This window comes from Myxocyprinus asiaticus, chromosome 24, assembly GCF_019703515.2.
Source record: "Myxocyprinus asiaticus isolate MX2 ecotype Aquarium Trade chromosome 24, UBuf_Myxa_2, whole genome shotgun sequence".
Taxonomy (NCBI): Eukaryota; Metazoa; Chordata; class Actinopteri; order Cypriniformes; family Catostomidae; genus Myxocyprinus; species Myxocyprinus asiaticus.
The window spans coordinates 38,729,172-38,751,353 of record NC_059367.1 but is presented as its reverse complement, the minus strand read 5'-3'; the positions used below and the strand labels follow the sequence as shown (position 1 = coordinate 38,751,353).

At 36.3% G+C, this 22,182-nt stretch overlaps 1 protein-coding gene across 7 annotated transcripts in view; it reads left to right on the top strand.

The window, feature by feature from the left end:
- Positions 1–11,736, top strand: part of LOC127415114 (KAT8 regulatory NSL complex subunit 3-like) — a 58,197-nt gene extending 46,461 nt beyond the window's left edge. Inside the window, exons 17-22 of one of the 7 annotated variants that reach the window (XM_051653679.1) lie at positions 218–293; positions 1,736–1,863; positions 1,953–2,041; positions 4,092–4,299; positions 7,345–7,460; positions 8,152–11,736. In XM_051653679.1, coding sequence (XP_051509639.1) covers positions 218–293; positions 1,736–1,863; positions 1,953–2,041; positions 4,092–4,299; positions 7,345–7,460; positions 8,152–8,154 — 620 coding nt within the window. In that variant the 3' untranslated portion in view covers positions 8,155–11,736. Of the gene's footprint in view, positions 1–217; positions 294–1,735; positions 1,864–1,952; positions 2,105–4,091; positions 4,300–7,344; positions 7,461–8,151 lie in introns of those variants that run through there. The other 6 variants (XM_051653680.1, XM_051653677.1, XM_051653678.1 and 3 more) reach the window with 6 other exon arrangements.
- Positions 11,737–22,182: the final 10,446 nt, after the last annotated feature.

The window sequence follows — 22,182 nt, the reverse complement described above, 5'->3', positions numbered from 1 at the left end:
ACGACCATCGGTCGTGGGATCTGAGACATATCGCGGACCAGTCACCAACTTAAAACATCAAAGGAGACGAGCTTGAGTTTTGTAGTGTGCACTAGGCTTAGCATTACTCTGAAGGTGGTAAACGTCTATTCTACATGGCCACCAAACTTACAGCTGGTTACAACCTGAATGTGTTGACATTTGAATTTGTGTGTTTTGTTTGCTGTGGGTTTGTCAGGAAAGCCCCTTGGAGTGACTGTGGGCCAGACGGTATCGGGAGCCAAAGAACTGTCTGAGCTGCTCAATGCACAAAGGTACTTTTTCCTTTTTCACTGATAGATTTTACTGAAGCAGAGACCATGAAAGGAATAGTTCACCCAAAATGAAAATTCTCTCATCATGTACTCATCCTCATACCATCCCAGATGTGTATGAATTTCTTCTGCTGAACGCAAACAAAATTTAGAAGAATTTTTATTTTTTATTTTTTATCTCAGCTCTGTTGGTCCATACAATGCAAGTGAATGGTGACCAAAACTTTGAATCTCCATAAAGCACATAAAGGCAGCTAAAAGTAAACCAAAAGCCTCCAGTTGATTAATCTATGTCTTGTGATGCAATCTTATCGATTTGGGGTGAGAAAAGACTAAATCTTTCACTGTACATCTTGCCTTTGCAGCACAATCATTTAAGCTTGATTACACTTCCTACTGCTTGATGCATGCGCAGAGCGCTAGCTGGTGCTAGGAAGTGTAATCAAGCATGAAATCATGATCGCCAAGGAGACTGCAAATGTCAAGATTTATATTGAAAACTGAGTTACATTTTGGTCTTTTCTTCCCCAAAACCAATTGAATTTCTTCAGAAGACATGGATTAAACCACTGGAGTTGTATGGATTACTTATATTGCATTTATGTGCTTTTTGAAGCTTCAAAGTTCTGGTCACTATTCACTTGCATTGTATTGATCTACAGAGCTGAGATATTTTTCTTTGTTCGTGTTCAGCTGAAGAAAGAAAGTCAAACACATCTGGGATGGCATGAGGGTGAGTAAATGATGAGAGAATTTTCATTTTTGGGTGAACTATCCCTTTAAGCTTGAAGAAATGATCAGTGCTGCTTTTTGGTCTTGTGTAATAAAGAGATGACAACACTGCACAACTGTTAGACTTGGATGGTTGTTGTTTACATGGAAATGTTTGCCTGATTTATGCAGTGTCGAAAAAATTGACATCTGCTGTCAGATAATGTGGCCACACTTTGACTCCATTTGCAACCAGATTATAGTTTGTACATTTCCAGATGTACTTGGAACCGTCAACAGAACTTAAAGGGCTCATATCATGGAAAATATTATTTCCCTTGCTCTGTTGAAGCAAGATTTTCATGTACCATGCAGACATTTTCTAACATTAACAACACAAAGATTCCTGCCCAGTCCAACTGAACCATTTATAGAACTAAACTGCATAACGTATGACCATTCATATTTACATGTCAACATCTATTCAGCCTTCAGCAACATGGCAGTGTTGTTGGTCGATTTCACATGCAAAGAGTCTGGCCAATAACAACAGGTCATTTACATATAGAAGTCTTTAAAATACAGTAGAAAAACAGCATGTAATATTAAACTGAACAGTATTTAGTGCAAGAAACTAATAGTACAAGTGGGAAAAAAATGCTACAAAGTGTAGAATATGGTGCAGTATTTATGGTGGCTTGATTCTGAGCTGGTGTCCTGTGCTCTTCTAGGTCAGGTGGTCTGGGAGAGGTATCTGGAGCTCTGGGTTCAAGTGATGGGTTGTTTCATAGCCTACAGGGCAGAGTGATGTCGGGTTCTTCCTCTCCTGTCCAGACTCAGGCCACTGCAACTGCTCAAGGTACAGCAGCCTTCAGAATCTGTCAGCCCAGCATCTGTGAGGTCTTAGTTTAAATCCTTTCTGATTGTTGTATGTTTGTGTTTGTTCAGCTCCCTCTGCCAGTAGCCTGCTGCAGGGCCTCAGCCTCAGTCTGCAAGAGATCAACACTAAATCACCAGGCGTGCCCTCCACCACACAGGTGCCAGCCCTGCTGCTTAACACGAACATGGCACCCCCATCAAGTCACAAATAATATCTTTAGGTCTGATATCTGTATGCTCAAATTTAGCCTGTCTGTAATTAGCATGCACAATCTGAAATGCAGCAGTTTCCAAATATCCCTTGCACATGTCTCACTGAACTGGTCAGTCATCACACGAAATACAGTGGGATTCCAAAGAGTGAGTCCAATTTGAAAATCTGTTTAACTTCCATTTTAAGTAACGAGTAATCGCTTACTTAGTTTTTGTGGGTTAGAGTACTCTACTACAAAAGTACTCATTAATGCCCATCCCTAATTTAGAATCCAAGTCTGGAAATAAATGTTTTGAGGCAGGAAATATTTAAGATTCTGCACCCTTTTGTTTTTAGGTCATCAGTGCTCAGTAACTTTCTCACTGAGTTTGGATGAGAACCAAGAGTCTCAAAAATTGATAAAGGAATACTGGAAGTTCTTGTAATGACTCACCTTCATTCATCTCAAACCTTCCATGAAACACAAAAGGAGAACAATGAGCAGAATGTTAACACTGCTCTTTTCAATACAGTGACTATGTTTACATGGACACCAGAAAGTGGCATATTGCGAGAAAGCAGCCTGCCCGTTTATATGCACTGTATAAGCATTGTACTCTTTACTCCCGTATACATGCAGCTCAGTCAGTAAGCAGCTTTCTTCACTGCAATGTAATTTCCCCACAACACTTGTGTAAATAACAAACATGGCATCCAAGGATACTTTATCTTATTCTCTGTTGCTTCACTTTATTTCCAGATATTCCAGAGTTGTTGCTGTGTTTGTTTCCTTAACTTTCCATCGATACCTGAAGCAGAATTATGCTGCAATAATGGTGTTTCCCTCTTACTTTAAAATCCGTGATTTCCCCCAATGTACAAGTGCATATACGCAAACATAAGGGAAAGTCGATATTTTACATTGGTGTGTATAAATGGGTGTAGTTTATAGTGTATGTGCTTTTCCAACTGTATACCCAGAAATGTAGAATTTTTCCACTGTGTTGACTTGTTGTTGGGCTCCATCTTATGATATTAGTTATCTGGTCTGTTCAAGCACATGCGCACTCCTCAAAAACCTTTAAGAATGTGGTTTATGTGTTTACATGGCCACATTAAGTCACATTCTCAAGCAGAAACCTTGGTGCGAAACCGCTTTCTCTTAATCTCTTAAACGGCGTAAGGAATTCGGTGTTCTCGTTTAAATGACGTTTTAGAACAGTGCTTTCTGGAAAAACACGGTAATAAATCATTTTCTTAAGTGCATATAAACATGGTGATTGAAAGTTAATGGGGACGGATGGTGTCGAGTTCCAAACGTTATTAAAAAAAAAAAAAAAAAAGCAGAATAAAAATAGTCCATAGTCCAATAGTCATGCACCAGGTTTCCCACAGTCATGGAAAACCTGGAAATATCAGGGAACATTAAAATGGAAATTAATAAAATCTCAAAAGTCCTGGAAATTTGAATAGTGAATATATATATATATATATATGGGGGCCTGGGTAGCTCAGCAAGCAAAGGCGCTGACTACCGTCCCTGGAATTGCGAGTTCGAATGCCGTGCGAAAGGCGCGTCATACCAAGTTTGATGTCAAGAACAACAAAAGTCACTGGTCACTGACAACAAACTTTGCTGGACAGTTTTTAACTCCCTATTTTGAATAGAAAGCCTGGTTTCAGAAGACTCCTTTTATAGTATGTCTTTGGTGCCTTTTTGTCATTTTTGGAGTTTGACAGCACCTGTAGTCCCATTATGGAAAAAGAGCACTCTGGATATTCTGCAGTATTTTCTATTGTGTTCCATGGAAGAAAGTCAAACAAGTTTGAATGACGTGAGGGTGAGTAAATTAAGACATTAGTTTTGGTGAACTGTCCCTTCTGATATTTATATAAAACTGATATTTATTTTTTTTCCTCAAGTTACATTTTTTACTTTAATAAGCATGAACATAATAGTTTCATGATGCATTTAATACCTTAATCCATTCTCGTCTGTTTGTCATGTTCATAAGGTGTCAGGAGGGAAGCCACAGTGTCAGGGACAGGTCTTGAGCTCTCTCAGCCCAGGCAGTGGCACTCTAGTTCGTGCAGTACCAGTCGTGTCAACCAACTCTGGGATGACCAAAACCACAGCAATTCATCATCTTCTCACCAACGGCGGCCTGGCCAAACTAGCCAATAGTCTGCCAGGACTGGCCCACATATCTAGTCAGAGCACGGGTACGTCCGCATCGCCACTGACGACACTGCGTTCCAAACAGCGACGGCCGCGATGAGTAGGGACTGTAGTCACTAATGTAGCAATCAGGTCAAAAGTCGCCCTTATACAGTTAGCACAGTAATGCTAACAGTCTAAATAGGGCATTTAAAACCAGGAAACAGAAATAAATCCAGAAGTGATGGGTAAAAAGTGTGGGTTGGTAGAAGTTTTGATAAGTTATTACTTGGAGCAGTATACAGTAATCTGAGCATGTAAATATGTACCAAAAACGCAAAAAAATTTTCTGGTGAATACATGCAAAGAGCATTTGGTGTATTTAGTGATATTCTACAATGATAGGGCTAATTCAGTCAACCTGCTTGCATTCTAATGTACTTTTTGATTTACATACGTTGTTATTTGTAGTGGCCCCTAGGGGCTAATATTTCACTAAAGCTGGACCAAAATATTAATATGGCAATCAGTACTGTAAAAATTTTAAATTTTGATAATTTAAATTGGTAAATATACACATTATCAGCTTCATTTGTCTGATGCACTCAATATTACCACCTCATTGTTTTGTTTTATGTTCCATTATTTGTTTTGTTCATTTTTATTATCTGTTTTGATTTGTTGGTGTAACAAGTATGGGTTGCTTCACTCACAGATGTTCATTAAATGCCCAACAGCAAACTGTCAGTTTTTCTACCTCTTTTTTGCTTCATTTTTCTTCCTCTGTTTTTATTGTTGCATCTTTTGTTGATCTTCATCTTCTCCCAGCATGCATGAATGAATACACTAGAGTTTTCAGCAGTTTATTAATTAAATTCAATCCAAATTTAAAACTAAGGGGATGGGTGGTGGTAAAGTCAAAAGAATGTGTAAAACATCATTTTCACTTTTCATACACTGAAAACAATTAAGCCTATTTTTAAGAATTACACATTTCAATTTCATTACAAATTTGCATCTTTAAATTTGTCATCTTTAATAAAATCGTTTTTTTATTATTGTTATTTAATTTTGTTAAAGATTACTCTTCAATTTGATTGAAATTTGTTAGGAAATTGCGTAATCTTGAAAATACATTTTAAGTGTATTGAGGGAACTTTTTATTATAATAAATATGATTTATTATAGCCTTTACCATATTAAAAATGATTGGCAAATACTATAAGTTCTTTTTAAGATAAAAGTACACTTTTTGATGCTTGTTCAATTTATTTAATTAAAATGAACTAAAGCAACACAATTCTAGAACATTTTGTCACAACTTGATTTCATTGTGTTCAATCCATTTAAATTAGTAAAATGGAAGTTTACTTAATCCATTTGAGTTGGGACTACATGAATAGTTTTTGTGGTGTTAATGTAGCACTGATGAAACTGGGCAGGTGATTTCCATTTCTCAGCATGACTCGAAAGGAAAAGTATGTTAAAATTAAGTGTTATTTAATGTGTCAAGATGAATATAAAGTGAGATACTTGTTAGTGTTTTATGTTGAGATTTAGAAGAGTTTCTGTTATGTTTGAGTTTTGTGGGTTTCCATTGTGGTGAAGAGTGGAGCTTGAGCTAAAGATGAGGACAGGAACCTGCCTCACATAATAATGATTGCTCACTGCGTTGAGCAAATGCTGTGCCATAGCTTAGTTAATAAACTACACTTTATAGTGCTTCAAACCAGCGTGTATTTAGCATGTTAACATACACTTACTAGTTAGTACATAAAAAAATAAACTCATTTGAGTTAAATTGACACATCTAATTTTGTTGGGATTACCCAATTCAGCTATGTTCTTTTTACACACAATGTGTTGAGATTACATAGTAATTTTAAGTTAAGAAAACTCTAAATTTTAAACATGTGAAACCACTGTCCACAATTGAATCAAGTTCAGCTAAAGAGCTATTTTTGAGTGTAGAATGCCCCTCGACAAAATGTATTTTCCATGTCCCTTTTATACCAATGTACACATACAATTAGAAGAAAATAGAAATATTCAAGATGTTGACATTTAATTAAGCGTAAACCTAATGTGCTTTTTGAACACTTTGAGAAGTAGCATATATTTTAAACCACTTTATTCCACATTTTTACATTTAACGGTTTCTAACAACATATAGTTACTGTTGTTAGGTGTTTGACATTCAATCCTTTTTTGAAGTAGACGGGTCCTTCGACATTACATGCTATACTCCGATCTCAAACTATTTTAAACAGCATTTTGTTGATTCTTCTATAATTACTGTGCATGCAGCTTTTATTGAGATGCTACATGGAATAAGTACTTGTAAAATTCATTTCAACTGGTAGAAGTTGTTTAAAATGATGGGGATTTATATAAATGGTAACATATAATTTTGATACTGATAACAAAATAGGGAATAGGGATCATACCAGTTGTCTATAGACCTTATTCACACAGTGCCATGTTACATTTTTGACAGAAAATGAAAACGATGCTGTGTGGAAAAGGCTTACAGACTCTTCAATAAAGGAGGTGTTGATCATAGATGATGAAACATTGAACAAAAAACATATTTCCAAAACTTTCAGTAAACAAAAATTCAAGAAAATGTAATGGAAGCCAGCTGGTAAGGTAGCTGTCCTGTTTGGAGCGGGCAGAGCAGGACTGGTGACAGTGGTGCCATGACCCAGATGGGAGTGAGGTTTAGGGGGGTGAGTGTAAGGGTAGCCAGCTGGTAAGATAGCTGTGTAATGTGTAAACCTCACTCCCCTGGCATCAAGAGGCGCACTAGCGACTGACGCTGGGGGTTGTAGCCTTTAGCCTTCTCGTTAGCGTGCCCGCCTCCCATGCCGGAGACGCTGGAGCAGGTTGAGTAGGACCGGTTACAAAAACAAGAGTTGTTAAAATTAAATGTGATCGAGGAGCTGTATACAGCTTTACAGTATATTTGAAGAGACTCGTTTTCATTCCCGTCAAACAATAAATATGGCGCTACTCTGAATAAGCTCTACAATAGTTACTTCCACTTTACACTTGTCAATAATTATTTAATATTGTAATGAAGATGTCTTTATTTTGTGTGTGGTTGTCAGCAGGGCTGAAAGCCCCTACTACTATCACGGTGACGTTGCGAGGTCAGCCCAGCAGAATAGCCGCTCTCAGCCACTCTGGGGCGACAGCGCCCTCTTACAGCGCACCTGAGAACCAGGTGTGTGATCTACAGCTGCGATTCTCCACAAAACTAATATAATGCAGTCTGTTATTTTACTTTATATGATTTAAGCATCAGAGCCTACAGAACAGGTAATCCAGTCCAAACACTTCAGTTCTCTTTGGCTTTTTGACTCCCTTTGCTTTGGCTCTCATGTTCTTGTGACAAATCAGAGTTACTCCTCAAAGTCATTTTGGATCCTCATTAACACTGATTAATCAGTTTTTTGTTTTTTTTCTTCTGTCAAATGCTGTTTACTCACTGTCCCCCCCACTGTTCAATCACAGCTTTTCATCCTCTGCAGTGTGAGCAATTAGTCTCATCAGAACAGTTGCTGTAGCAACCGTATCTTTGACCAGGCAGAGATGAGGTGTAATTATTTGGTTAATCGCTCTAAAGAGCATAATTATATGATTGTCACTTGTGCTGTAGATCACTTAGGTATTCATAATGAGTTTTGCTGATATAAGAATGCTTTTGATACATAAGTCTTTCATTCTTTCAATTTAATATTATATTTGACCACACATTTTGAGGTATGTCGTTAATATATATATATATATAAACACAAAATTTATTTGGAAAATTGAAATTACTTCGACACCAGTTGGTTGCAAGTCATTGCAAAAATGGCTCTGAATAGTTTATAAAGATGTTTATTTTTGTCCATCAATTTCTCACCTTACAGTGACCAGAAGCTCCTTGAAATGTTTGATATGTGAAGCTGCAATGGCCATCAACATGAGAATCCAAAGGCTCAGACAGATGCACTGAGGGAAATGCTTTTCTCCAAGGATCCTATAGACATAAACCCAGTTTAAAGACTCACCTGCTGATAAATGCCTTACAACCTGCAAGAACAGCATCTACTCTAGACTGTTGAAGACTTGACCTTACACCTTGACCTTGTGTTATTTTCATAATTCTTTGGCATTTCATTTTGTACATTATTTTCTTTGTTGTTTCTCCTTTTTATGTATTTATTTCCATACTGGCTTTCATCATTCAAAATGTTTATGTGAACACACTGTTTTTGCAAAATTCATAGATATTAAAGGATCTTTTTGTTTTTTGCTGGTGGTCTAGATCAAATAAGATACTTTGCTCGTTCAGTTACAGTGGCAAGAAAAAGTATGTGAACCCTTTGGAATTAGCTGGTTTTCTGCATTACTTGCTCATAAAATGTGATCTCAACTTCAAAGTCACAAGTATAGACAAACACAATATGCTTAAGCTTACAACACACAATTATAATCTTTCATGTCTTTATTGAACACATCCCATTAAACATTCACAGTGCTGTGGAAAAAGTAAGTGAACCCTTGGATTTAATAACGGGATATCTTGATAAACTTAGGAATTCATTTTTCCCTCGAATATGGCAAGTGGTAAAGGCCCCAAAGAAGACCCAAATCATGATGCTCCCTCCACCGTACCTCACTGTTGGGACGATGTTTTCATGTTGGTATGCGGTGCCCTTTTTACATCATACGTAGTGCTGGTTTAAACAATTAAACCTTAGTTTCATTAGTCCACAAAATATTTAACCAGTAGTGCTGTGTAGTGTCAAGGTGGTCTTTTGAAACTTCAGGCACGTAGCAATGTTTTTGTTGGAAAGCAGCAGCTTCCTTCGTGTTGTCCTGCCATGAACACAATGCCCGTTTAATGTTTTCTGTATAATAGACTCATCAACAAAGATGTTAACCAGTTCTAATGATTCTTTTCAAGCTGTCATTCTAGGGTTCTTTTTTACCTAACTGAGCATTCTGTGGTGTGTCCTTTGAGTCATCTTGGCTGGACGGCCACTTCTAGGGAGAGCAGCCACAGTACTAAATCATCTAAATTTATAGACAGTTTGTCTAACTGTGTGCAGATGAATATCTAAGCTCTTTGTGATAACTTTGAAACCCTTTTCAGCTTTATGCAAAACAACAATTCTTGATCGTAGGTCTTCTTAAATATTAAGTGAGGCATGGTCCACATCAACAGATGCTTCTCATGAATAGCAAACTCAAATTTATTTTGTGCTTTGGCTTATTACAAGTAGCTCTTACCCACACCTCAAATCTCGTTTCATTAATTGGATGCCAGGTTTGCCAACTCCTGACTCAAATTAGCTTTTTTTTTTTTTTTTTCTAGGGATTCACTTTTTCCACAGCACTGTTGATGCTTAATGGGATGTAATCTGCCTGGTCTCATGAAATTTATGTGAGCATTGCAAAGTTTTTGAAAAACTGAAATTACATGCTGCATAACACGTTTGGCTGCTCTTTTTAAGTGAAATGTCCAGCAGGGGTTGTCAAAACCGAGCAAAATGTGGTTGTAATCAGATGAGGTTTTTAAGGTGACTTTTAGATGGAGGTTTTAGTAAACGTACCTCATTAACCTAAAACTTTACCCTGAACTTAACCAATAGTATCCGAATATAGAAATGAGAGTTTAACAAAACAGACATCCTTACCCTTAACCAAGACCTAACCTTAACCGATGCAGAAATGCTGAAGCGAAATGAAAAGCACGTTTTCTGAAGCAACCACGTCAATTTGTGTCGCGCGTCTGTCGTGTCACGTGCCAATTTGAGTTCTTGTCTGGTTTTGAACTACAGTCCTCCGAGTCCAAAGTCCAACACTCTATGAGGTGCACTTCTGTGCAAGCTAATCATATTGGAATAAGTGTATATATGTAGGTGGGTCTGTAATACAAGCGTTAAAATATATAATTTTTCAAAAATGCGTAGCGTAAAAGTGTCTTGATATCATAACATAGCAGGATCTGAATAACAGAGACAAAAATAAGTGTTTATAAAGTCATAATCAGCCACTGAAGTCATGATTTGAGTAAAAGCGAAGAAAACACAGTTGTTGTAGTGCCTCTAGTGTTCATTTCACCTGGAAACTGCAGGGAATTGTACCTGGAGACACAAATAACAAGTTTTGCAAAAACATAGAGTTACGTTTTCACTATGAGACCAGGTTGGATGTGTTCAATAAAGATGTGAAAGATTATAATTGTTTGTGTGTTATCTATACTTGTGACTTTAATGAAGATGAGATCACATTTTATGAGCAATTCATGCAGAAAACCAGCTAATTCCAAAGGTTTTACATAATTATTCTTGCCATTGTATACCCCAGATAGGCCACGTACATTTCCAAAATGTCTGTTTTAGATCTTTTCATCTGGAAGGCATCAAATTCTAATTAACATCTGATAAACATCTTAAAAAGATCAGATTTACAAATCTGACATACTCTCTCACATTCTAAATCATAAACATCTCAAAGACATCTGCTGAATGTTTTTTTTTTTTTTGTTTGTTTGTTTGTTTTGTTTTTTTACATTCGCAAGGAAATGCTGTGTACTGCAGGCGAGCAAACAACCTAAAATATATATATTCTAGATGTAAACACACACATCAAATAGACGTCTGGGTGATGTACGTGTGCTTTCAGGGATCTGATTTAATTGATTTGGGAAAAAAGAGAAAAAGAGTGTCATTAAAATGTTTACTGCACAGGACAGTATTTCTTTACAGCTGCAAAGCGCCTGAGAGAAATGGATCATTAAACTGCTGAAATGATGGTAATAAATGTAAGTCATTAAAAATCGACAAACTGGCTTTTTAAAAATTATGTGCAGAAAGGGGTGGTATAATATGTGTTTATAGGCTCTTTCTAAACCCTCATGGACACACTGTAGCAAAATTGAAAAACATGTTGAAAGCAATTATTTTTCTCACTCTGGGTATGGGTTAAAACAGCAGCTCACTGTCTGACATTGTATCAGAGCAACAAGTTTGACAGGAACATATTTACAATTTTACATCCAAGCATGCCAAAGTCACACAACATGTTCACTTCCTTCTGACATCATTGCTGACTGTTCTGGATCAAATTAAGTATTTATTTTCAAAATTACCAAATTATAGAAAAATAGCAACATTCCAAAAATATAAACTTTTGACAATTGTACACCATGTCACAAAAACACAACAGTAGGCCTTAGTTTAATGAAACTGTATATTTACAATGGAAGTTAATGGGGTACATTTTTGGAGAGTTTAAGGGCAGAAATGTGAAGCTTATAATTTTATAAAATCACTTCCTTTAATTCTTCTGTTAGCCCTTAAACAGGCAACATGCACCACAAAATACATACTCCTTAGTTTCTTATAGGGGGTATGAGAAAGAGTTTCTCACCCAATTGTGTTATCATTGATCATATTTGGGTCTGTTTTGAGTATGTGGGTCACATGACTTGGTTAAAATTTTCTGTGATCGTTAAGTCAGCTTGACCTAAAACCAACATGGCCACCCATTGTGCAGGACATGCTGACCTTGTGATTAATAATATATTAAAATTTTCTTCAGCAAAAAAAAAAAAAAAAAAAAAAAAAACTGCTAATATTAATTGTAAACATTGTCTTAAGATGCGGAAGAAGAAAATGAAGTAATATGTTGTTCATGCTTTTATTTAGCACATTTTGTGTACGTATCCCCTGAGATACGTTGCCAGATTAAAGGAAGAAAAAGGGTTAATCCACAATACTACACGTACACATTTATTACACTTACACATGCCTTACATGCGACTTTTCTCAGTATTTTTACACACACTCACAAACACACTCCCTCACACACACTTTCACACACACACTCTAACTCACACACACAAACGTGTTGCTGCAGCTATCCTTATGAGGACCCTCCATAGACATAATGATTTTTATACTGTACAAACTATAGTTTCTATCCCCTAAACCTAACCCTCACAGAAAACTTTTTGCATTTTTACATTTTCAAAAAAACATCATTTAATATGTTATTTCCCTTGTGAGGTCCACTGGCTGATCCTCACAATGTAGGTGATCTCAGGTTTTACTATCCTTGTGGGGACCAAGGATAGTAAAACCTGTACACACACACACACACTCTCTCTCTCTCTCTCTCTCTCTCTCACACACACACACACACACTCTCTCTCTCTCTCTCTCTCTCTCTCTCTCACACACACACACACACACGTATGATATGTTTTAAAATTACAAATTTTTTGCATCAAATAAAACAGAAATATTGATGACTTTTACTTTTTTGTACCTTAATAGGGCAACGTATCCTGGGAGATAACAACTCATAAAATCCAAAATATATCAAATATATCACAAATTCCTTTGGATATGTTTTACTTAAGTCCAAATGATATAAAAAGTGACATGAAATGATGATTTTTTGCTAATCATTTTCCACTCTTGCCTGTTTAAGGGATAAACCTCATGTATTATTTGAGCTGTAAAGTTGTTTAAATCATAATTTTTATGGTCGTTTTAGGGTTTTCGCTGTAATGTCTTCATGGCAACGAAGATGTTGTTATCAACATTATGCCACAAGTTCTGTCAGTTGAGATTAACTTGTTTTGACCTGGAATATTCCTTTAAAGGAATAGTTCACCCAAAAATGAAAATTCTCTCATCATTTACTCACCTTCATGCCATCCCAGATATGTAGAGTATTTCAGCTCTGTAGGTCCATATAATGCAAGTTAATGATGACCAATACTTTGAAGCTCCAAAATGCACATAAGGGCAGCATAAAAGTAATCCATCACACTCCTGTGGTTTAATCCATGACTTCTGAAGTGATCTAACCGGTTTGGAGCGTGAACTGACCAAAATGTAGCATGTTGCCATTGCAATCTCTAGGCACGATCATGATTTCAAGCTCTATTACACTTCCTAGTGCTTGATGCATGCACAGAGCGCGCTAGAAAGTGTAATTGAGCTTGAAATCATGATCGCCAAGGAGAATGCAAATGTCAAGATTTATAGAGGAAAATGAGTTCTATTTTGGTCATTTTTCACCCCAAACCGATTGGATTGCTTCAGGAGACATGGATTAAACCACTGGAATCTTATGGATTACTTTTATTCTGCTTTTATGTGCTTTTTGGAGCTTTACATTTCTGATTGGACCTACAGAGCTGAAATATTCTTATAAAAATCTTAATTTGTGTTCAGCAGAAGAAAGAAAGTCACACACATCTGGGTTGGCATGAAGGTGAGTAAATGATGAGAGAATTTTCATTTTTGGGTGAACTATCCCTTTAAAGGAAACATTTTAGATCAATCAATCATGCATTAATCATGCATTCTTTTTTTTGTTTTTTTTTTTTTTGTTTGATGACTCTCCTCAATACAGGATATAGCTGTCTTTCAAATACCCATGATGATTATGTCAACGGGGATACTAATGGGTGTATCTGATTAAGTCACAATTGTTTTGATTGCTGTGTAATTAAAGAGACCAGTGGAGGTTGAAAAGCATTATAACCTCATATACAGAATGACAGAGACAAATATGTGATAGGAATGCAGCATTTTGCTCCTCAATACAATATGCATTATAGGAAAATTACCTGAGATGATGGGATGATTGTATGGCACTCAAAATGATTACTGTATCAAACAGTAAGATAATTAAAATCAGAAGAGGTTTGTATTGGCCAAGTAATGTTTGCTTACTGGCCTATATGATATTCTGGTCGCTATATTTGGCTTGGGTTCCTTCTTCAATGTAGGTCGATAGGATGTTTTGCCCATTTTATCATCCACCAGGTAGAAAATAATAATAATTCCAATCGATTAGAAAAGACAAAACAAGCTGCATGATTTTAGGTACCATTCATGTCTGGAGCACAAACATTGTGGGGTGAGTTACATGTAAAAGTTTAATAGTTAGTGTTAGAATATGGGTTTGTTTAAATCCTTAGCCCTAAGTATGATCAATAGTGTAGTGAATCAATACTATAACATCATCCCTGCATTCATTTCTGCAGTACTGTCCATGTATTCCCTTGGGCAAACTACTATTAAAACCACATGTTTTTTTTTAATGATGTCACTGTAAGGATATGAGGTCACTATATCATATCCAGTTTCTCAGTACAGTGTGGCTACAGGGCTCAGAGGACATTCCTTGATGGTCAAAACAGGACAGTCCACAAAAACTACAATGTTTCTATTCCAGGGATAATAAATCCAGTAGTTGACATGCAAGGACAATTCTTGTCGGATTATTTCCTGGGCTGTGCACATCAGAATTTATTGGACTTTCCAAAGAATTGCTAGTCATGTTTCCAGCGGGGGATTTCCATAATTACATTTTCAGAGTGATATGCGACCCAAAGATGGGTTTAATCTCAGACATTTTTATGTTTTTTTTTTCCTCTCTCTTTAAACTAGCAGAGATTTCAGTCCAATATCTGGATTGTGTGCTTTTCCGAGAAATGTAAAGAGTCAGAAACATGACATCTCCACCTGAAGAATACAGAGGAAACCTACATTTGGACATTTAGCAGGCGCATTTATCCAAAGCAACTTACAGGACATTTAATGATTTTTTTGTTTTGTTTTGTTTTTCAGTATGTGTGCTCCCATTGCTATTGCTTGGCATTGCTATTGTAATGCTCAACCAGTTAAGCTACAGGAACAGTGAAAAAAAAAATGCTTTGAAGTTACATGATTTAATCATGTGCATCGGTTCCACATGAATCAATTAAGTTACATCAACATAATTTTTTTCTCATAGTTTAGCTCATTAAGAAAAAAATGAATTCACATAATTTCAACATAATGGAAAAAGTTATTTTTAAATGACACAATTAAGTAGCCTCAAAGTGATTTTATGTGTCCCTTATATCAGTGGTTCTCAACCTTTTTGATTCCAAGGCCCCCCATTGTCAGAGAAAATATTCGAAGGCCCCCCATGTAGGCTATTAGATATTTATATTATAAGACATATCCATTAAAAGATATTTCCTTAAAACTTGTGATTCCAGAAATGTCTAGAACTGTATATTCTTCATAAAGAAGCAAGCTGTTGAAGGGAGTTATTACATTTTTAGCATTTTCAGTAAGTTGAATTATAATAATTATATAAAAATTATAATATCCAAATCATATTTTAAATAATATTAAGAGATCATGAGGCCCCCCTGGAAGTGTGCTGAGGTCCCCTAGTGGCTCCCGACCCCCTGGTTGAGAACCACTGCCTTACATGATACATTTCTTCAGGTTTACATAATATTTTTGTCTCACATTACTGATTTTGTTATAAAGTTTTGCTAGTTATCTAACTTTTAGCTAGCAATGGCATACATTAACAAGTAAAATGCTAGGAAGTAATTGCTCTTTGAGTAAAGCAACATAGAGCATGTGGTTTACATTTGTGGGTCAATTTTGACCCGGTGGAGTTCAAGCATATAAATCATTCATAACCTGATGGTTTTCATCTAAAACTATATTGTGTTTATCATAAAGTATAAATCATTAATAGGTCCTTAACTGTTCATACACATAAAAAGACTGATATTTTTGGCATGTTAGCTGACAAATATAAAAGTTGTTTATTAATTAATATATATATGTATTTGGAAATAATAAAATGTAGAAATTCTTCGACATTTCAAAATATACATTAAGTACAGCAAAAACAGTGTGATACATGTGAAAACATCTTTTTTATCAACATTTCTGTGAAATTTTATCTAAATATAACATAATATACAATTTATATTAAACAGGTCATGAAGTGCTATTTTTTTGTAATTTAATTTTCTTCCCTGAGGTCCAATGGTAATGTTATAAAAGTGTTTTTGCACCAAAACAGTCACAATTTAGTAATATATGATCATTTTCCACCCTGTTTTTAGCCCTCTGTCTGAAATGCTAAGTTTTGGCCTAAGCGCCTCCTTAAAACTTCAACGTAAACGCCCACTGTTATGATTGCATAACGTCATGCTTAAATTCAGCAAACTCAGTTGGAAGAGAATGAACACAAGCCCCTCAACATTATAAAACAAAAAGACAGGGTTTACACATCCAAAACATTGCATCCAAATATATTAAACTGCTCATCTCAAGCACAACTGTTATCACTTAGCACCATAAACTATCAAACAGTCATGATATTTGAAATATTCATGAATGAAACGATTTACTTACATTTTTGAAGTATTTTTTAACTGTTCCATTCTTCAATAACAGTTCCTTTTCAAAGCTTGAATCGTATTATGTCCGGTTCACAAGCGATCCACGCCGATATGAGCCGAAGAAACGCACACACATAGTCCAGACGCACATACATACAAAATCCTCCTGCACTGAGGCGCACATCGCTGGAAACACATCAAAACTGTCAAAGACATGTTTACATACACTGATGAGCCAAAACATTATGACCACTTACAGGTGAAGTAAATAACGTTGATCGTCTCCTTACAATGCCACATAGAATTGCCTTTCAGAGTTGTAACTTGACACCGCGTCTTTTAAAAGTGGCGAGATACATGGCAGCGGTCAAAGAGTCTGTGTAGTTCATGTTTATATACAAAATAATTCAAATTAGTCCAGATGGGTCCCCTCAGGTGTTATGTTAGGAATAGTTAGCCAAACAAGGCCTGCTCTCTCGAACTCGCACCAGGGGGCGGGCCCGTGGGTGAGATGACGCATGTTGTGGGATGTGTAAATACAAATGAGCAATATTTTGTGACCTCACGAACACACAGATTTCAAAATGAGTCGTTACAGCAAGGTGGCAACTATAATTGCTCTGGAGAAATGACTGGGGAGGAAGTTTTGAGTTCTGAAATTTAAAGTACATTTTTATAGTACAGTTACCTCTTATATGTCTAAATATTAAGGAAAAATGTATTCTCCATTTCATGACCCCTTTAACATCTAATGTGATAATTACTTGAAATTTGAATGAATTTTCTATTACTCATAACTGCTCAATACAACTTAGTGGTCAAAAGTTATGAAACCAATGTATTCTTTTTCAACTAAACTTCATCAAAACAACTGTACAACTCAAGCATACAACAGCATACAACAGTAATACTTCTTTACTATGTTTTTAAGCTAAATTGATTCTATTTATGCTGCAAGCTGGTTCTGCATCAGTAAAATGTGGACAATTTCCTCTTTCAAGCTCTATTTAGACAATGTGTGCATAAACTTTTGCTCCCGCCACACACTACTTTAGACAGTAGTACTTTTGATTCAGTTTATTTGTTATGTTTGGTACATCTGTCATGATTGTTTTGTTCAGGAATGTGTGTCTGTGTGTGACTGTATGTCTATGTGTGTGTGCATGTTTGTAAATGAGATGCAGTCCCAGTGAGAGACAAAAAAAAGTGTGTGAGAGAGTATGGGAAAGAAGCAAAATGTAAGTGAAGTGTTCATAAGTAAAAATCGAATTCATAGATGTACAATCAAATCTACATAATATCATGTGTAAAGCCAAAATTGACACCCGGGTCAAAATTGACCCATGAACGCAAAAGATGTAACATTTAAAAGTGGTCATATCTCTTTAACAATTGTATTAAAAAGTCTTTAACAAAATAATTATGTGTATTTTGATAGTCTTGACAAAGTCCCAAAGTTTGGTTCCCATACTAAAAACTATGTGGTATTTAAAACATTTTATCTACCTCTCCCGGGTCAAAAATGACCCAAACACAATAGGAGAGTTAAATCCCCAAATAACAAAATAAAATTCTACTAAGTGTCCCCTTTTTCTTATCTTGCTTAAAAATGCATAAAATAACACTTAATTCCCAGGCAGTGCATGCTGGAAACTTCAAATCCCCTTGCCCATGTTGTTGAACATACTTGATTGGTTCACATTCACCCTACATAATGTAATCTAGTCGATTGCACATTTTAGAGAATTACATTAATCGAAAGCAAAGAAAACAAGTTTAGAAGAGAAACACAATATGATTGAGTAAATCAGACAACCTGCGTTTTTCCGTTTCTTCAGTGAACCCAATGGGTCTACGGATGTGGATGGCACCTCAAACCATGCAGCTTGTTGAGAAGAGGCATGGTATTACTTTTCTAAGCCATTAGACTTGTGATTTACACCTGGCAGATGATAAAATGAGCAAAAAAAAAATCCCATAGACTTACATTAAGGGAGGGACCCGAGGTATAATTAGGTACCAGAATGACTTGGGGTTGGCCTCTGTTGATTTAGGTCAGTAAACAGCCACCTAGTAACCACCCAAAACACCCTAGCAACAACTTAGCAAAACTATAGGAAACTTTTGTAAATAAAATCTTGAGGTGTAAATGCTGGGGGCACAGAGGCTTTTAGTCTGAGTGAAGTAAAAATCTATCAGCTTTGGAACAGAGATCCTCTCTTGAAATACTCTATGACACAAGTAAAAAAGGATATATGTACATACATACTTAACTATAATGCAAAAAAACAAGTTTCTACCAAGTTGGGTTACTGTCCAAACAATGACTCAAATTGGGTCAGAATTTAAAATCCCGGCAAGTGCAAATTGTTTACAAATGGCGTGCCTTTCCAGTTGCGTAATGTCTCTGACACATTCAAATCGTGATAAAATGTTGATACTTTCAAGTACTTGTATTCACATTATGACCAATATTTTCCATAGAATTCAAGCACTGCTCTTGTTTCGTTCTACTTAAAGGGGTCATGAAATGCTGTTTTTTTTATATAGTTTTATTATCTTCCCTGAAGTCCACTGATAATGTTAGTAAAGGTTTTTTTTTTTTTTTTATATATATTAAAAAAAATCACAATTTAGTATTATATGATATTTTTGCACCCTGTCTCTGGCCCTCTGTCTGAAATGCTCGGTTTTGGCCTAAGCGCCTCTTTAAAACTTCAACATAAATGCCCACTGTTCTGATTGGCTAACATCGTGTAGCCCCTCGAGTACAGCCATTTTTGAAACTCAGTCGGAAGAAACTGAATAAGCATCAAAACATTATAAAACAAAATTTCAGGAGTTACACATTACACACATCCAATACATTGCATCCGAATACATTAAACTGTTCATCTCAAGCACAACTGTTAACACTAACACCCTGTCTACACCAGACGCGAGAGTCGCATCGCATTAAAAGCAATAGAACCCATTATAATCAATGATGTTGTCTATCATGGAAGTGTCCATTGCAGTGCGTCACGTTCCGCCGACAGTAAACAGATGTCCCGTTCCATTTTGTGCTGCACGCGCTACTCCTGCCAGCAACACAAATAAATGGTTGTGTCGACGCGCCTGGTGTAGACAGCCTCAAGCTGTTGCATCGCGTCAACGGACACGCCCGGTGTAAACGGTGTCAGCACATCAGTCATGATGACATGAAATATTCATGAATTAAACTATTTAGTGTTTACTCACATTTTTTGTGATCGCGTCCTTGTGATTTTAACCGCCCCATCCTTCAATAACAGTTCCTTTTCAAAGCTTGAATCGTACCAACAACTAAAAATAGCGCAGAGGGGTGAAAGAAAGCATCCATGACGCGTTTGTGCTCAAAACAGCAGGGCAGCAGCTGAATGACAGAGAGCTTCTCCTCTTCAGAGTTGTAACTTGACACCGCATCTTTTAAAAGCGGCCCGAGATATGTATTAAGCGGTCAAAGATGTCTGTCTGTGTTTATGTAGAAAAACATTTAAATACAGACAGGCATATGAAGGTGACCTGTGTAAGTCCACTTAGGATGAATCTCCCATGACAGGCCCAATCGCTCTTCTCTTAATCTGTGTGACTGACTTTGCACCAGTGGGCGGGGCCAAAGGTGCAATGACAGAAAAATAGGCCTTGCATATGCAGATGTTTTTGGTCCTTGTGACATCATGAATTCCAAACAAGCTGTTTTTGCAGCTTAGTTTAAATAAATGCTCTTTTTCTATTAAGGAGGAAATTTTCAGTTCTGAAACTTACAGTATGTTTTTATAGTACAATGACTTCTTATATGTCAAAATATCAAATACAATTTGATTCCGCATGTCATGACCCCTTTAAAACCTTTTAACCTGTGCCCCTTTGTTTTGATCACAAGCCAACAATTCAAACTCAAAATTCAAGGGCTGTAGTTCATCACTCCTTTGTATTATAATCATAATTGTGATCTCTTTTGAAAGAAGACACAAGAAAGTTTGTTGTCCAACATTCAGAATTAATAAAAGTCACGAGGAAAAATAGTTAGAATAGCTCAAATGTATTGTAAAGTTATCTACAAGTTACTTCCATAACATATTTATATAAAATATTATATGATACTGACCTTCTTTGGGCATAGAAACACAGTGGAGCTAAAGCCACAAGTCTGATAATGTTCAGTTTAAAATTTGAGGATGATTACTTTAAAACTCTGAGTTACTATATAAAACATTTTCCAAGACCGACCCTGCATCCGAATATCCATACTTCCCTACAATATAGTCTGCCAAAAACAGTATGCCAGTGGAGTAGTATGTCCGAATCCATAGTATTCATAAGACAGTAAGCGAGAAATGCCCGGGTGACCTACTACTTCTGGCGGGAATCCGAAGTGTGGATTAGTTGAACACTTTCCTATCCCGCAATGCATCAGGAGCTGAGGAGATGTCACGTTCAAGTGCTGGATTTAAAACAAATGGTGGAGAACCGTGGGGTGGAAGGCTGTTTTCAACAGTAAGTGCTGTATACACAAAGAACGTTGCTCATTGTGCTTAAATGGCACTTGTTTAACTGAACTTGAGTGGATTATTTTCATGGTTGTTGTTGTCACATCATATATTCTGGTCACAGGACCATACGTACATTCCCGGATGTTAGTATTTCTGAATTCTATTCATACTGCCTCTCGCATACCTAAAGAGCGTACTGTTTTACCGGCCGAGAAGTGCATTTCTCGTCAAATACAGTGCATGCTGTGACAGTACGTGGTTTTGGACGCAGGGCATGTCTTGTGATTATGACCGCATGTAGCATTAACAGTTAGCATTAGTGCCTAAATGCAGAATGGTAAACAGGACAAAATACACATCATCTAGTTTGTATTTTGTATTTGGGTGTTATATTTGTCTATATATTTACAACACATCTCAACAGTAAACTCATTAGTTTTATGCTTAATAAGTAATTTATCATACTATGGCATGGTATGAGGAAGTCCCTTGTTTTATTTTTTTTATTTTTTTATTGCAAAAAGTAGAAAGAAAATGCTAGGGGTATACATGCATAAACATTCAAAAACATATTATAAAAGTATATAAACATTATAAAAATCACAGAAAGAAATGTCTTTTAGGGCTTTGGAGTTGCTGGAGGTAGCAAGAGTAACCAAATAGGATTTTAAATCCTTACAAAAACACAACACATTGAAATTTACATTTGTTTATGAAAAACTTTGCTAAAAAAATAAATACACTTACTTTTTAAACCTACATCAAAATTATGACAGCCAAATAAGACATCTTTGTATAATACAGAAAAACTCTCTAACAGACATACCCGTATAAAGATACAAAATCTTTCCAAAAAGAAAATGTGTGCTTTATGTGTGCACTCCCCAAAAAAATGAAAGGCAGACTCCTCTTTAGCAACACAGAAAGCACACAGGGAGTAAATTTCCCGAATTGTTTTTTTTTTTTTTTTTTAATAGAGCTTAACAGGGTAAAACTGGTGTAGCAATTTATAGGACACATCCTTGACCTTATTGGTGATCAAATATTTATGTGACAAGGTCCACACTTTCTTCCATGGGATGTCAGCAAAATAGTTGCTCCAATAAGATAAAATGGATGGGACAGAAACTATCACATTCTGAAAGAGCTTCCTAATTCTCCTGTTTCGAGTGGAAGGTTTGGATAAGAAGCTAATTTTCCCTGTTACGGTTTCAGAA